Raw genomic sequence first — 17,736 nt, 5'->3', positions numbered from 1 at the left:
CCCACCCCATTCACCAGTGGAGAAACTGTTTCTAGCATTTTTGTATTAGGGGCTGGTCCTGTTCTTTATGTGACCCAAGCACTTATTCAGAGGTTTGGTAGGGAATTAGGAGGAAGAAGTTGGGTGTTTTCCTCCTGTTCCCTCAATGGCAACCTAACCGCATAAGTGAAAGCGATGATGAGTTATGTCAGGCATGTTCAGCAGCAGTGGCACAAGTCACTATACACACAACTGCAGCATAAAGCTAATCCATATATCAGTTAAGGCTGTTCATTCTTGTTTGGGGAAAAAGAAAGGACTCATATTTTGAATGTCTGAAGTTCTTGGGCATATTTTTTTTTTCAAAAAGAGAAACACAAAAATTTGTTTTCCCCCTTTACAATAAAATCCTGTCAGCACGGCTAATCCCTAGGGAAATCTAAAGTATAAGCCCCAGAACAGTAAACAAGTGCACGGTCAAAACCATGTAATCAAGATGAAGGCCTCCTCGTACTGAGATTACACACCCCATTGCCTCCAATCACAGCCAAGGACGGCGGGAACGCAAGTTCAGAGTCATCTGATTTTGAACGGATTGACAAAGCATGGCTAACAATCCAACAGAAATCAAGAACTACATGGGATTTAAAAAGTCAGCTTTATTTTTGTGCCTTGGATTTGAGGTAGATTAAATAATTGAAAAGGCTAGGCTATTAGGTCATGATTTCTGTGTTGCAGCTGTCTAGCACAAGTTGACAGACACTCTGCAAGGCCTGTTGATTTAATAAGAGAGGCATAGGAAATCTCTGTGGGTAGCAAGCGAGCAGTCAATGAATCTGAAAAGAAACATGATTGAATGGGGTGGGGGAACTAACCAGCATTTATAAAGCTGTGATTAGCTGGAGGTCCTATGGCAGCTACAGTTGTGTTTTCTGAATAAGTGCAATAATGCATATGCAGCAGTGAAGCAACTTTGCTACAGAGAGTTATTGCTTCATATAAAACTTGAATTGAGACCTGCAAGCTTGACAAGTGAACAGCCATGAAAGGTAAGATATACTTTTATGTAGACATATTGTGAAGGGATATTACTTTGCAAATAAACTATGCTTTAAAATCCAGACAAATCAATACACCACAATTTTTTTGTGGACTCAAGCAAATTGTTGCAGGCTAAGCATGCTGATTCAAAATGCATCTCCTATCTTCCTTATATGAATGCAACATTCAGAAACAGTAATCAGGCATTTGTAGGGTCAGTTCAAATATTTGTAGGGGGACTTCAAACACTATTTTTTTGCAATGAAGTTTGAGAAATTATGTACAAGATAAACTGTAATCTCAGAAAGTGAATGCTTCATATGAAGGCTGACATGCTTGGTTATGAAATCAAAGGCTCTTATATATCTGTATCTTTTAGGAAATTTAAGTTCTACATTCAGTGACTTTTCCTGAATATTTCAATACTATTTGACTTGAAGCTAAACCTTGTGCATGTTTGCCAAGTGGAAAGTCCCTCTGATTTCATTGGGATTTACCCCAAAATAAATGTACACAAGACTCAAGCCCTTAAGACTCCTGCTTGGAAATAAGAGATACTACTGATCTGCCTCAGGGACCATTCATGAAAGGAGACGGAAAGCTTTTATCAATCTGGACATATGGCTCTTAGCTATCATTGCCTGGTATATGATTGCTTTTACTGTGTGCATACATACAAAGAATGCTGTCTGAGAAATGCTTATGGATGATAGACACGAACAAGTGAACCATAATATGAAATATTGGTAATAGAATTAATAGAACTATAGATAATAACAGCAATGGAGATGTTTAAGAACATTTGTTCAAATAAGAGTTACTAGTTATTGTACGGTGTACAGTACAAAAAAGTAACAGACTCACTGAAATTAATGAAACTTAGTTGGGTCTATTCACTTGCATGGATCTGTTGAGAATAGGACTACCATTGGATACAACCCTCTGGTTTTATTTTGTTGATGTTTGATCCAGAAAAGCATCCCAGACACTTGCTCAACACACTGGACTCATTTCATTCAAATGTGCATATTGTCTAGATCTCTAATGCATGTTGGCTATCTCATTCATTTCAATGTGCAAGCTGGTGAGCCACTGGAAAGGAATTCATAGAACTTAACAAGGAAGCTCTAGAAGGCTGGAAAGTTTCTAAACGGTTAAGAATGCTGTAGATCGGAGCGACTACAGATCACATGACGAAATGTAAGAAGCTGAGAAAGACTTGCTGAAGTAAACGAGGCCACTCATAGTCTTAAAGTTAACCACTGGTTTAAGTGTTTTTCATAACCATGGTCTTAGTGTCTCCCAGGGAGCAGCCAATGCGAGGCTCATCAGTGAATAAGTAACATGGATGAAAAATTCCTTAAGCAGCAGTTGGACCTGCTGTTTTATTATGAGGCTTGACCAAACCATAAATGCTGATAAAAATAAAATTACAATTATGCTCCACTGAAAATAGTCTGTTGAATGTTTTCTAGCTCCCTCCATGCTGTCAGTGGAATTCAATTACTATGCTGGGTGTAAAATTCATAGGGCGCATTTGTACTTCTGACAGAGTTTTAGGATTCTCCCCAACAAAGCTTTGAATTAACCCTTTGAATTTAATGGATCTAAACTATCCATGGTCATTAAAGTCAATTGGTCTACTTTGAGTAGGACTAGCATTGGCGACAACCCATGGTTTATTTAGATACTGTATATTTGAGAAAATTGCTGATATGCATGACATGAGGATTTTATGACTATAACTACAGTTCATCCTGCTTTTCAAATGCAAACTTACTCTGTACATATCTTCAATATACTAACTGCCATCACAAGATGCAGAATGTAACACTGATACTTCTTTTCTTATTGTATAGGTTCGTTGCTTTTGATTTCAAGTGTCATCTTGCTAACAGATGTGCTGAGTGGCTGTCCTCCAAAATGTCTGTGTAATCGCTTTTTAAAGACAGTGGACTGCAGGAATAGAGGGCTTGTTGAAGTTCCTTCACATTTACCTGCTGAAACTCAAATATTGCTGTTGTCAAATAATCGCATTCAGAAAATCAGTCAAAGTGCTTTTGTTGACACTCTGGCCCTCAAAATCCTGGATTTATCTAATAACTCTATCACGGGTCTGTTGCCTGGCACATTCAAAGAACTGCAACATCTACAGATACTAAACCTAACAAAGAACTTCATTGAATATGTAGACAACAAAACTTTTAGTTCGCTTTCACGCCTAAAAGAGCTGGATTTATCCTCCAACAATATATTAAGTATGCCTGGAACTCTGGGAAAAAATACAGGGAACATAACTTTATTGTCTATGAAACATAATAAACTTCAGAAAGTAGACAGACTTCTGCTGGAATCGCTCCCAAATCTGAAAGTTGTTCTGTTTAAGGGTAACTTCTGGCAATGCAATTGTCAAGTCTTTGGCCTTAAGTTGTGGCTGGAAAGTTTTTTATATAGAGGTAAGTAATTTTTCTCTGTTACATATATACTGTATATCCAGCAAATGTCATTAAGACATATCTCACCTTCGCTATTTATTGAAGTTTTAATTCAAGGGAGCATCTAATAACATGGAAAATGGATTTGGTGGGGGGAGTCGCTGAGTACGGATGACTTCCTGATGTAGAATTTACTGTATAGCCTGTACACTTCCTACACTTGATACTGTGTAACAAGGTTTAAATATAGCAATAAGTGATGATGGTTAGGGTTGCCTATATTATACATTACAACATTCTTAACTCTATACAGCAGTTACTATGACTTCTGCTTATTGAGAGGGTTCATATTACATCTAGTAGTACATACATGGCTTTAACAAATTGTTGACAAGGCAGCTACTTGCACACTGTAAGACCATGTTGGGAAGTCTGGACCATTCACTTATGTTATATATACTGAAGCCACAACGTAAGAGCCTTGCTGGATCAGGGGAAAGATCTGTTGACCCTGATCTTTTGTTCGTAATGGTGACCTGCTAGATGCTTTTCTGATGTTTCTGAACAGTTGTTTGTCCCCCAGCAGCTAGTATTGGGACCTTTTCTGTAAACTATACCTTTCCTGTAAACATGGAGCCAGGGGCCATCATGGCAGCAATTTATTTATTTATTTGTCATTTCATATCAGTGTCTTTAGGTGACCCTAAGTTTTAGAATCTTGAGAGCTTTGTATCTACATTAATCAACAACTAACATCAATTCATTGGTTTTTATCCCAATCTGCACTGAATTAAATGAATTCACGGATGATAAAACTATCAATGGCTACTAGTCATGAAGGCTATGCTCTGCCCCATTGGTCATAGACAGTAATGCTTCTGAATGCCAGTTGCTGGAAACCACAGTTCTTGTGCTCATGCTATGCTTGCAGGTTTCTCAGAGGCATCTGGTTGGCCACTGTGAGAACAGGATGCTGGACTAGATGGGCCTTGCCCTGATCCAGCACGCTCTTATGTTCTTGAAACGTTATCAATTTTATTGTTGATGTTTTTATTGTTGAATCACTTCCGGATGTTTTATGTGAAGCAATTCATATAGTTGCAATTCAATACACATATTTCAACTCAATCAATTCAACCACTTCTAACACAAATAAGAGCATACCACTTACAAAAGAAAACAAGTGGAGACACTGCTGTCATCTTTCCAAAATTGAGCATGGTTTCAAACTAGTAGTAAGAGCAGATATATTGATCATGGAATAATACACCATGCAGTTCTGTACTCAAAATATTTATTCAGAGGTAAACTTCCTAGTTAGCAGGCTGAGGAATGAAACTAGAGGAGTCCAGCCTTCTTACCTTATGTGATGGACACCTTAGCTACTGACTACATGAGATCACCATTACCATATTTTTTGTCCCATAGGACACACCAGCCCATAGGACGCACCTAGTTTTTTTTGGGGGGGGGGAATAAAGGAAAAATTTCAGGTCGGGGAACAGCGGGATGGCGGTGCTCCGCCTCCCCACTGTCCCTCAAGCTTGTGGGGCTGGCGCTGGGGAGAAGCCTCCAAACCAGGTCGAGGAACAGCGGGATGGCGGCGCTGCACCTCCCCGCTGTCCCCCGAGCTTGTGGGGCTGCCCGATGTATACCCGAAGCGCGGGCGCTCTGCTTCAGCGCTTCCCGCGCTCCGTGCAGCAGGCTGCGGATGTCTGCCCGAAGCGCGGGGTGCTCTGCTTCAGTGCACCCCGTGCAGCAGGCTGCTATCCGCAGCCTAGAGAGCCCTGGAACTCCCGCGGGCTCCCCAGGCTTGCTGATAGCTTCCCGAAGCCTGGAGAGCGAGAGGGGTCAGTGTGCACCGACCCCTCTCACTCTCCAAGCTTCAGCGAAAGCCTGCATTTGCCCCATAGGACGCACACAGATTTCCCCTTTATTTTTGGAGGGGGAAAAGTGCATCCTATAGGGCAAAAAATACGGTAAGCTAAAATGTAGAAGAGAGAATTGGTTGATAGAGCTTGTGGGTTTCTTTACACCTCCTGCTTTTCCTGGGGGAACCCAGCCTGATAGGTGGGGTATAAATAAGAAAAATATTATTATTATTTCAGAATTTGAGTACTGGTCAAAATATACTCCCAAGGTGGCCATCACTTTCCAAGAGCCTTGAACGGTTAAAATATTACTAAGTAATTTCTTTCCATCCTAGGATATATTGCTGGAGTCATGCTCCATACAGACATCTTCTTGTAAGCAAAAGAACATAATGAATGGATATAACTTAACTGTTAAGTTTGTAGAATAACTTCATAAATTTATCTCGGGGAAAGAAGCTTTCCAAGACAAATTAAGAACCCTTTTTGCTTTTCTCATCTTTGCACTGTTCTAATCTGCATACATTTGTAACATGAATAGAAATCAAGTTACAATCAATGCTATCTGGGAAAAGCACATGTTGTATATTCCACCAGCAATTTTTAATTTCACTAGCAGTTTTCTTTTAAGACTTACATAAAGCAAACTGATATATCCTGTGTTAATGATGCCCAATCCTCTCCCAGATCCACTAAATAATCTGCCCTACCTTTATATCCCCTAAATGGATGGATGGACAGACACACACACACACACACACACACACACAGACACACACACGAACAAAAATAAGAAGAATGAAATGTCCACCTTAAAAAAAAACCACACACAAGTAAAACAGCATAACATACACAGTCTAGTGTACCTATGCTAAAGGTACACTAGAACAAAAAGTTTTAGCCTGGTGTGCAAATGTCCAGTTGTGCAGTTAGATAATTGCTGAGGATGGACGTAATGGAGGACAGTGGGGATGGGGGGGGGGGAGTTAGATGATAATATGTAGTCCTTCACTTACTACAAAATGTGGTAAGCAGTGTTTCAAAGGAGGAACAGCTCAACCTTTCTTTCTGCTTGTGGGAGAAGCTATATTTTTGTCCCAGGAAATACAATTTAATCACTTGGCATCTTTCTGGCAACAACCCATTGTCAGAATACAAAACAGCCACTCTGCCCACCCGTCAAATTTGGCCCATTTGGCAGAACCTGATAAGGATCTCACCCACAGAGTGAAAAAGTGTTAGGATATAGTTCCGTTCCACCTTAAAAGGGAACAGGCTTGACTATTGTATGCCACATGCCTGTTTACTTCCAGCACTTGCTGGGAACTTCCTTTTGTATATAGCTTTTGTGTTACTGCTGGAGACGAAGGGAAGCAGACATGTTTTCCTTTGTCCCTGAACTATGCTGAATAAAATGCTGTACATTATGCTTACACCCTTCTCTGCCTCTTCGGCTGTGAGAAGATTTATGCACTCTGCTGATAGAGCGTGCATGGTTCTCTAAGCGTATCTGAGACTTGTGTCGCTAACTGATGCTGTTCCAAGGAAGACCGGCTGCTGGCCAGTGGCTGGAGCCAGCTGGGGGCCTGCCTGATGCCTGCCTGATGCCCCCGTCTTCCTGGCAGCATCCCAACAAAAAGATCCTCCCCACCACTGTTGTGCATGTTCTACTCAGATGAACATTACAGTGAGTCCAATTGGGCTTATTTCCAGGCCACTGTGCATGGAATTACAGCCTTATATGATTCTTCTATTGTTTTTTTCCAAGCCATTCATCAGCAGTTGTGGTGGACAATCCTATTGTAATTATTTGCTGGACAACGGAATAATCTTCTTACAAGATTATGACTGAATTTTGAGTCTCCATTATTCTTTCCTACCTAATCCCATCAACGTGCAGTAAATTGCAGCCCAATCGTATCAATTTTAATGCACAAGTAATTTCCACTAAGTTCAACTCCTACATAATGCGTTTAGGGCTGCAGTTGTACAGAACAATCCTAAGCAATCAAAATTAAATCCCATTCAGCTCAATGGTGTTTACTCTCTAGTAAGAGTCTTGGGGTGCAATCCTATGCACACTTTATTGGGAGTGAGTTCCACTGAACTTAGTGTGCCTTTGTCCTGAAAAAAACATGCATAAGAGTGAGCTCTGAGAATATTTATATTACACTAAAGGGCAGCATAGCATATTTAAAAACAAAAATCACATAAAATCTTACAGTCATGGCAGCATGAATTCTACATACAAAATACTGCAGATCTGACTAAATTCCAAGTCTGAGAGAATGGGAGCGAACATTGTTTGAATATGCAAGGAGGGCCTTTTATATACAAGTTAAAGAAGGCAGACAGAAAGCAGATTTGTTGAAAAATGGCTCGCATTCAATAACTCTTGGGATAGCAAAAAGCAACAGACATATTACATCAATTTTACTACTATATAACTTTTATATCTGTAACTTCTGTGTCCATACTTTTTGCTCACTTCATTTTATACCTATATGTATACTTATAAACAGAAACAATAAAATGGAAAAAATAGGCGATTCTTCCCACCCACCCCTTTGTATGCTCAGATTGAAATTCACTCCTCAAGTGATTGAAGACATGTGTGATAACATTTTTGTCCCTGGAAAAGGAAACCAGAACCCTAGAAACCAATGTAAAGTCAATCCAAAACTAATTTCTCTGCGATCTTATACATACAGTTGTTTAAATATAAAGTGCAGTCAAAGAAAGTATAGTATTTCCTACCCGTTAACTATCTCCTACACTCAGTCCATCTCTGTTTAGTCTCTCTTCTTTAGCCATTGTATCTTCTGGGCCCTTACGTCCTGGTCCTATCTCCTGGTTTGTCTTCCTACTGAAACTTCCCTCAGCCTCTTTGCTTCCTGAGCTCTTTGTCTCTGCTCTCAATTTCCACCAAAAGCACATAGACCCTCTTGGTCCCAGACCTTTCACTTCCTTCACAACAACTGTTGTTTTGTGGCATGCCATCACTCAGATCAGGCCAACTCTCTGACACTGAATGGAAAACATCTGATCATTCTCACATTAAAATAGGACCTAATTTGCTTTTGTCTCAGCTCAGCATCTATTTAACCATGGTTTCCAAAACACTGTTACTATATGGTGGCCATTTTAAACTTCCTCCATGTTGGCTTTAATCACGGTTATGTTGGGCTTCAAGCCAATGGTGTATCCCCCCCCCCCCATTTGCAACCTTATTATGACCATTTGTTTTCCTTGGTTGGACTGTTTTTCAATAGCATCTATGAATGAAAGGAAAGCTTAAGTTTCACAAATGACTAACAAAACTACACACTAATATGAGGTTTTTCCATTGTTGTAATTTAACTGTAAACCAAATAGCATAGAAGATGGTTGTCATTTTTATACAGGAGAAAAATCAGTTTCTTCATTACTTTAGTTATTGGGTGTTTGGTTGGTTCTTCTGAGTGAGCAAGAGCTTGACAAATGCTCCTTCTTTTCAGGAGGAATTAGTGACAGTATCATCTGCTCAGCGCCTGATCATCGGAAGGGAAAAGACCTCCTGAGAATTCCTTATGAATTGTATGGAATCTGCCCTCCTACAGCTTCCGATGTCCACCAGGCCAATGCTCTTCACTATACTTCTGAGCAAAAAAGTTCTCCAAAGCTCGCCCATCACAATGAACATGGAGGAGACAGCAGCCGGTCACACTGTGAACCGAAACCAAAGCCACGGCCCGTTAGCTTGCGTCATGCAATTGCCACTGTAGTAATAACTGGAGTGGTCTGTGGGATTGTATGTCTCATGATGTTGGCTGCCGCTGTGTATGGCTGTGCTTATGCTGCAATCACTGCAAAGTACCACCGTGAAAAGAACCCCTCTGGCAAGGAGAAGAGGAGTCTTGAGGAAAAAGAGTCATTTGAGAGGTCATTGGCTTGAGTTACTGATTGCTATGGGCTTTCAGAAACATATACTACTCCCCTTGCCCAACAAGCTGAGTAGAGTCAGAATATGGCCGATTTATTAGTTACTCTTACATTTTGATTTTCCACATTCAAAACTGTTTGCATATAACTACAGAGGTGCCAACAAGATTTTTCTGGCCACCGGTATACCATATGTAGATTGGGCAATCGGCTGCACTTGCCAAAGACATACATTTGCATAACAAAGTATATTCAAATGTCATGTGCAGATTTGTACCCTCTTTTGCAGGTGGAGGTGGAGTGCCAAAAATAAAGCCAGTAATAAGTTGTCCAACAGATGGAATGTCAACCAGTGAAGCTTTCCCCCTAATTGTAGTTCTATACTCCACATTCTACCTGCCACATACCTGTTAAAGGTACAATAGCCCTACAGTCCTCCAATGCCAGGGAGACTTTCAAATTTCAGCAGTGCCATGTGCCAGGCCAAAATTTGGTACTCCCCCACCTCTCATCTTCCTTTCTGCTTAATTCAATATGTCATAGGTCTGATGCCCTGTGGTGCCCCCTAGTCTAGATGCCCAGTGCAGCAGAACCAGTCGTGCTGCCCAAAATCCACCTCTGCCAATGCCAATACTAAACTACACAAAGAATTCAAGTTTCACGAGTTGCAAACAAAGTGTGTTACTGTAGGTCATGGGTAGCCAAACTAAGGCCCAGGGCTGGGGCTGGCCCAATCGCCTTCTAAATCCAGCCTGCAGACGGTCCAGGAATCAGCGTGTTTTTACATGAATAGAATGTGTGCTTTTATTTAAAATGCATATCTGGGTTATTTGTGGGGCATAGGAATTCGTTCATTCTCCCCCCAATAAAAATATAGTCCAACCCCCCCCCCCCAAGTCTGAGGGACAGTGGTCTGGCCCCTGCTGGAAAGGTTTGCTGACCCCTGCTGTAGGTCTCTCGTATGCTGATCTTAGGGCTCCAATACTATGTTAAGTGGAGGGAGTAAAAAGTGATTTAAGATTCATAGCAATTCTGTTCAGATACTCATGCTTGGATAAATTCAGGATTTAAATAGTTCAAACCCCAGTATTCATTTGTTGTGGTCATTTATTAATACCCCAACAAATACACTCATGTAGTCTGAACTGGTGGTGACGGACCAGGACTGAGACCTTGGGATCATAATACATGGCTTGATGAAGTTATTGACCCAGTGTGCAACAGTGGTGGAAAAAGCAAGTTTGATGGGAGGAGGCAGCAATGCTTCAGAATAGCAATTTCTGGAAACCACAGGTGCTCTTCCACTCAAATCCTGCTCGTGGGCTTCTCATAGGCATTTGGTTGGCCACTGGGATCACAGAATGGTAGGCTAGATAGACCATTGGCCTGATCCAGCAACAATAACATTTTTTTCCTTTTTCTTTTTTGAGTCAAAATGATTTGACACACCCACTCAGCCATGAAGTTTGCTCGGTGCCCTTAGGTAGGTGTGCCATATTTCAAGCAATTAAAATTCGGACGGTTTTTTTTGGGGGGGGGCAAAGTTCTGACTAAAGTTGTTGGGCTTTTTTGGCAAAAAGAGAGAGATGATTTTGAGCTATTTTTATGGGAAAATTGCAAAAATGGCACTGCTGACATGGGCTGCCGTACATCTGGATTTTCCCAGACATTTTACCATTTTCCACCCAGGCACTGCTGCCAACTGCAGTATTCAGGATATGTCCAGGAAATTCCAGGTTTATGGCAATCCTAACTTAGGCCAGCTTCTGTTTCTTCACCTAACCTACCTCACTGAGTTGTTGTGAGGGTAAAACAAAAGGAAGGAGAACCATGTACACTGCAAAAACCCATTTAAGTTTTTATACCAGCAGCACCACTCCTCCTTGGAGAAGGAGGCCCTAAAGGGTGGTGTAGGAAAGCAGAGTTCGGCGTGAGGCTGTTATCTCTCTCAAGGCTGGTCTTACCAGCATAAGCATCTCACCTCACTTGGTTGCAGTCTTGGAGTTGCCAAATTGGCTAGATGTCTGTACAATAGCAATGAAGGCGCAGCCTGCTGCATCCCAGCTATGGAGTACCTGTGACTCATTTTGTGTGTCCCCTGTCTCAGTATTCCCACTCTGAGCATCAGTATGCCCTTTTTTGACGATACATTTAAAATCATCTGCACATTACATTATATAGAAATATTTAATGTGTTCTGATCAAAAGGTTGCGGTTCGAATCCCCGCGTTGAGGTGAGCTCCCATTGTTCAGTCCCTGCTCCTGCCAAACTAGCAGTTTGAAAGCACTTCAAAGTGCAAGTAGATATATAAGTACCGCTCTGGCGGGAAGCTAAATGGCATTTCTGTGCACTGCTCTGGTTCGCCAGAAGCAGCTTAGGCATGCTGGCCACATGACCCAGAAGCTGTACACCGGCTCCCTTGGCCAGTACAGCGAGATGAGCGCCGCAACCCCAGACTTGGTCACAACTGGACCTAACTGTCGGGGTCCCTTTACCTTTAAGCCTATGTGTAGCATTTTAGTCCACAAACAACTAGTTGCAGCAACATGCTTACTAACACTGCAGATGCCGGCAGACATTTCAGACGTGGAAAAATATAGATCTAATCATTTAAATTAACAAATGCAAAGCTAGCATTTCGCAACTTGGGGCATTTTATGCCTAACGTAGTTAGATAAAAGGCACCATTTGCTATATATTCTGTGAGAATCACAAATTATTTTCCACAAATGCTTGCAAGTAATTTTCAAATGCATTGCAGGTTATTTTTAGATACTCATTGGGTACCAAATAGCAGGAATCCCTACTGGAATGCCCTTAATTTGCAAAGCACTGGAGTGAACATCTGCTCCTAAATACTGAAATTATCTGCATGGGCTCATTTAATTTTATGTCTCAAATAAAAATATCAAAAGCAGTTTTCTAGAATCTGAAACTTAGAATGGAAATACATTTTATTTTATATCCGATTTAGAAACATTTTATAGTTGTTATTCCTTTAACATCTTTCCAAGAGAAGTTGCCTATGCCATTTTGGTTCCAGAAGCTATATATTATGAACAGACTTGTTGTTCATTTGTAATTTTTAACTGTGATGAGATAAAGATTATGTTCTCATGCCATTTATATACCAGAGATCACCAATTTTTTTTATACTAGTGGGCACATTTTGAGGGCACTGGGGATGCCAGTTACAAAATAGCTGCCAAGGGCCCATGGCATAGCATAAAATGGCTGCCATGAGGAGTGTGGTATAACACAATATTAAAGAGACATCCACCATTCCCCAGGGAGAAAACAGAGATTCAGGAGCAAACCAGATGTGATACTGATTGTGAATGCAATTGATGTGCACATATTTGCTATGCAAATAGCAGTCATGGGGAAGCCTGATCAGCCTTGTTTAACTCTCTTTCAGACACAACCGAAGTCCTGACAAAAAATCACCTCTTGGAAGATATATTTTTTCCAAGTGAAGTCTCCAATTTGATTTTCCCTTGAAATCCAAAAAAGCAGTCTCACTGAGGAGATTTCTGTCAGGATTGTGTGAAGGAAAGAGTTGGACCCCTCCACAGCTGCTATTTACATAACAAAAAGTAGCACATTAATTGTGATAATCATGTCTAGTTTTAGCCTGCATCATTTATTATGTTTCAGCTAGGATGGGCATTCAGACAACCCAGACAAACAGAGACTAGGATATTACCCTATTACGGGGAGGAAAAAGAATAGCTATAGTTCTTGACAGACACCTCTAGCTTCCAACCAGTGAATAGCTTTACCAGGACTCTTTTTTTAAAACTTTCAATCTCCGTGCTTCTGGAAGGGATGTAGAAAGAACTCAGCTTTTCAACAGGTGCCAACTGAGCAGAAAACACACATACTTCCTAATTCTTGCATCTATCCTATGTAGAACGTTATTTATTTTCAGGTACCTCTATGAAGTATGCTATTTTCATTCAAATTGCTCCAGAAAACATGGGAGAGCTGCACCATGCCCAGCTCCACATTCACCCTCTGAACAGTGAGGGCTCTGGCTCCCTCAAAAAAATACACTGGGGGGCGGGTCACAGTGCCTTGGGTCCTAGGAGTCTGTGCACAAGCCCTGTTGCACTAATCTGTGTGAAATTTTGGCAGACTTCACCCCCTCATTTGCAAAGAAAATAAGCTATAGGTATACCCTAAAATGGAAAAGTAAAGGTGACTACACAAAATATTCTTTAACCTATTAGTCTGAAATATTGCAAGAGTCACCTGCGCACTAGCAGCTAATACACCTGCAAATGTCATCATTTTCAAAAAAGTTATGGTTATTTTACTATGCGGTCAATGGGGCTCCACTGAATTTTCTGATCTATGGCTCACTTCTTCTGCTTCTACAGAAAGTTCCAACACTGGAGTGGAATGGGCAACATGTTTCTGACACTTTCCCCATTTCCCATTACAGATTACAATGTTTAATATAACGATTATAATGTTGAGTGGGTTGCATTCTGAAGTAACAAGTAAATATATTTCTTGATTGAAAAAGGTAACATAGACTCCATTTTGTTTGTGATGCACTGCATTTCCCCTTACACTTCCCTTGAAGCCATAGCATTCAAAGAAAATCTCTAATAGAGTCAATATTGTTGCAAAGGATTATTCATGCTTGTAAATGAAATTGTTTTCCATGTTTCTGCTGGAAAAATCTATCAAAATAGATTTTAGACTGGAAGAAACAGATTATCTAAACTAGTGTCACAGTTGATAATAAATCAATAATGCAAGAAGGCCTTCAAGAAAAAAGAGATTTGAGAGTAAAGAATATGGTGTGGTTTGTTTTTTTATATAAAAAAAGCTCTAGTCTGGCTTCTCAGTTTTAGGATCCTGTTTTCAGTATTTCTTGGAGAATGAGGTGGGCACATATAGAATCCTGAAGCTACTAAGCAGGTTACAGTGCTTTAAAACTGTATGTTGGGCATCCCTAGAATATTTTCCTTTGTGTTAAGAGGACACCAGCAACCGTGAACGAAAAGACACCTGTTAAATGCAGCTGATACTTCTTTGTGGTACATACCTCACTGCTATATTTAAATCTCAAATAGCCATAGAAAGAGGATACGCCCTCAGAAAGATAGAGCATGGTAGCAAAAGATAGAAGGCATCTGACTTTCTCTTCTTCATATTTTCTCTATTAAAATGAAAAACCAGCAACAGCATATAAAACCAGGAGTAGTCAGACTTCAGAACTAGGTGTTAAAGACATGCTATTAGAACAGCATGGCTCTGAACAGGGTGGCTCTGAACGCATTCTAAGCATATATCTTCAGTAGAAAGTGATTTCATAGACCTTTCCCACAAAAGTCCAGTCCTGATTAGCTTTCTTCATTTGCTGTTTTGTTGTTGCTATTGTTAAACAGCTAAGCTCCTTTGGGAGGAAGGGTGGGATATAAATTTAATAAATAAAACATCTGGGAGTCTACTAGCACATCCTGATCTACCTTCTGATCACCCCTAATCCATATACGACTTGGGAAAGAATCAACATTGGTGTTCTCAAATTCTTTTGGAATGCCAGTAAAAATGTTGATAGTGGCAAACTGATTTATTCACCTTCATCTTGTTTGTTTTGCTAAAGTTTTCTACAAACTCTCTCACAAAAGGTTCCTAAGTAAACTTAACCACTTGGTTGTGAGCCTGAGTTTTAGCTTCTGTGCAGCCAATGAGTTAGAAAGATTTCAGAGAACTCAGAGGACAGTTCCAAGTACCGGTAACTAATATTGTGATGAAGAGCACCTGTTCTTCTCACTAGCCAGTTTATCTAATAATAAACTATTTTCTGCTGTAACCTTTCCCATTATGAAAGGAAAGTGTTTGATGACATTCAGACCACATGGTCAGCATCCTATCTCCAGTGAAAGATAACCAGAGCATCTGCTAATGTGCAATTAATGCTCAGTGGCATCTCCTGCTCTTCAAAATGCTTCTCATTCAAAAAGTCTAATGTTACTTTAGCACATCCTGAAACATTAAACATGTATTATATGCAAGTGTTCCTTCATTGGTTGAAAGTTGCATAATCTTATTAGAAGCACATTAGAGTTTTTCTGACTTACAAAGACATTCATTGCTGCATTTCCCTGTGGGCAGGGCTCTCTAAAACAACAAAATTTTGTAAAAATGCATTGAAGCAAAAATAAAAGTTATCCTTTCAGTGTGTCCTGGAAGTGTATCAGGACTGCATTGATCCTCAAGCTGTGTGGTTGGGCTAGGGATGTCAGAGAATTCCAGCAAAAATGGAAAGTGGAACAGAAATTACCAACATTAACAGACTCATCCCATTCCCGGAATAAAATTCAATCTAGAGAATACGATCAGTATTCACTGTTGTGATTGTTTTCAACCCACAAAGGATACATAATGATATGTAATTGATTGTTCTCCCCACCACTCTGCAATCTGCCCTCTGTTTCCTTTGCACTGAAATGAATTGTGTGGAACAATTCAATGGTAACATATGATAACATAATAATAAGCTGACCTGAGTCCCTGTCAGGGAAAAAGATGAGATATTACTTAATAATGGTTAATTATGTAATTAATTTCAAAAACATTTGCTCTAGTAGACAGTGAGACAAATAACATCAGAACTGTGACAGATCATAAACAGCGCTGATTGAAACAATTATGTGGGAGTGGACATTCTTAGCTTGGACATACTTAATATGTGATAAGAGCATGCAATAAAGTTATTTAACAACAAGTGTGCCTTGATAAATTAAGCCACATGTTGGGTGTATTCACCACTGTATGCTGAGAGTGGGAAAGTTCCATGCAGCCAAAATCCCCACCTCAGTGCCATGAGGGGTCAAGAATAAGGATGTACCAGGAGTCCTTAACACACCTGACAGCTGCAAGGAATCTCTAAACCAGCATTGCTTCCCCAGAAAGCAAGCTCCCAACTACAGAAGTTGTAAACATTTGAACATGTAAGGGGGACTCTAGCAAAGGCAAGTACCCCCTAATCAAACGTTTATGAGCAGAACTTGGGCAAAGGCAGCCTTGCTTGCATGGAGGAGTGTGTAAAGCTTATTGGCCTTGGGATGCTCTGCCAACATTCATATCAAATGCCCAAATGACTTACAGCAGCTGGGTTTCACGTTCCATTTCTTAACATTTTGGATCTCATTATCATCGATGGTACCTTGTACTCAAATATTATACACCAGTAAGGCTAGGGGAAAGTTCTGTTCATTTTGTATTTTAATACAAACTAATTCACACTTCCTTGAACAGCTATCTTTAAAATTCACACTACTCTGAATTTTGCAATGCAGCTCTTCACCCCCCCCAAAGCATTCATGTATGAAAACAACACACAAATGCATTACAGCGGTACCTCGGGTTAAGAACTTAATTCATTCCGGAGGTCCGTTCTTAAACAGAAACTGATCTTAACCTGAGGTACCAATTTAGCTAATGGGGCCTCCTGCTGCTGCCACGCTGCTGGAGCACGATTTCTGTTCTCATCCTGAAGCAAAGTTCTTAACCTGAGGTACTATTTCTGGGTTAGCAGAGTCTGTAACCTGAAGCGAATGTAACCTGAAGCGTATGTAACCCGAGGTACCACTGTATGTTAGGAGAAACGGCTTGCAAAAATGTTTATATCAGGCAAAACTGCTTGAAAAGATTAGAATGTGCACTAATCTTTTTTGTGATTTTAAAGTGTTGTGGGAATGCAGTGAACTGAACGTAAGAATCAACAGCAACAAAACAGCAGGGAAAGGCACACAGGAAAGAGCGTGGCTATATTGGATATAAATAAAATGCAGCATTACTGATCTGGCACTATTCATTACAAAATGAAAACATTGCTACAATTTATATCGTAGTTTTATGTGAACAAAGTTCTAATTTGGTTATTCAACTATTGGCTCTGCCCCCAGTAACATTTCAGCCTCAGTCCCTCTTTCTATGCACACACCAGCTCATATACGAAGTCTGTACTTTTTGTGTACCCAAAACGCCTACTTTGCCTTGAACAGCAACCAGGGAATCCAGTATTCTGGAAGTTGGGTGGGAGGGTGGATTGTTGTACCTGACTGACGCAGGCCAACTTAAAGATGCGCACCCACACCAGGATAATATGCCAGCCCAGTCCCACTCTTGAAAGGTCAAGTTCTCTTTCTTTAAGCAGCCCAGATAATTCATCTCAACCTGTATATGGGAAAGGATTCTTTCATATTTGCATGGATTCCACTACACAGGCTTTGATAATTTATAATGTGGAGGGGAGAACACCCTAAGAAGCGAAGAATAAAAGACTGCTGTCAGGGAGTGAAAGGTTTGTGAATCGCAAAGATGTATTTCAGAATGGTTTGACTCAAAATACTGCTTTTCACACCACAATTTTTCACATTTGTATCATTACATAAGGAGTATCCCAGATCCAGCCAGCTTGGTGCTCTTCAGATATGGCTGGACTCGCCTCCTTCCACCAACTTCG

At 40.5% G+C, this 17,736-nt stretch overlaps 2 protein-coding genes across 5 annotated transcripts in view; one reads left to right on the top strand and one right to left on the bottom strand.

Annotated features, from left to right (window-relative positions):
• Positions 1-17,736, bottom strand: part of CACNA2D3 (calcium voltage-gated channel auxiliary subunit alpha2delta 3) — a 514,138-nt gene that overhangs the window by 88,189 nt on the left and 408,213 nt on the right. The gene's annotated exons all lie outside the window — the stretch shown is intronic.
• On the top strand, positions 398-12,950 carry LRTM1 (leucine rich repeats and transmembrane domains 1). 2 transcript variants are annotated; one of them, XM_081898350.1, is made up of 3 exons: positions 398-1,028; positions 2,880-3,476; positions 8,824-12,950. In XM_081898350.1, exons 1-3 carry the CDS (start codon positions 1,022-1,024, stop codon positions 9,258-9,260), a joined length of 1,041 nt encoding a protein of 346 aa, XP_081754476.1. In that variant the 5' UTR covers positions 398-1,021; the 3' UTR covers positions 9,261-12,950. The 2 variants fall into 2 exon arrangements, with proteins under 2 accessions (XP_081754476.1, XP_081754475.1); XM_081898349.1 differs by lacking the exon at positions 398-1,028 and adding an exon at positions 1,949-2,220.

This window comes from Podarcis melisellensis, assembly GCF_964234715.1.
Source record: "Podarcis melisellensis genome assembly, chromosome: 2".
Lineage (NCBI taxonomy): Eukaryota > Metazoa > Chordata > Lepidosauria > Squamata > Lacertidae > Podarcis > Podarcis melisellensis.
The sequence above is the reverse complement of the archived record's forward strand: the minus strand, read 5'-3'. Positions and strand labels throughout refer to the sequence as shown.

Bases quoted from the DNA above. Each gene is read 5' to 3' on its own strand.
- LRTM1 (XM_081898349.1), top strand. The intron at 3,477-8,823 runs GTAAGTAATTTT...CCTTCTTTTCAG, and splicing joins GGAAAGTTTTTTATATAGAG to GAGGAATTAGTGACAGTATC.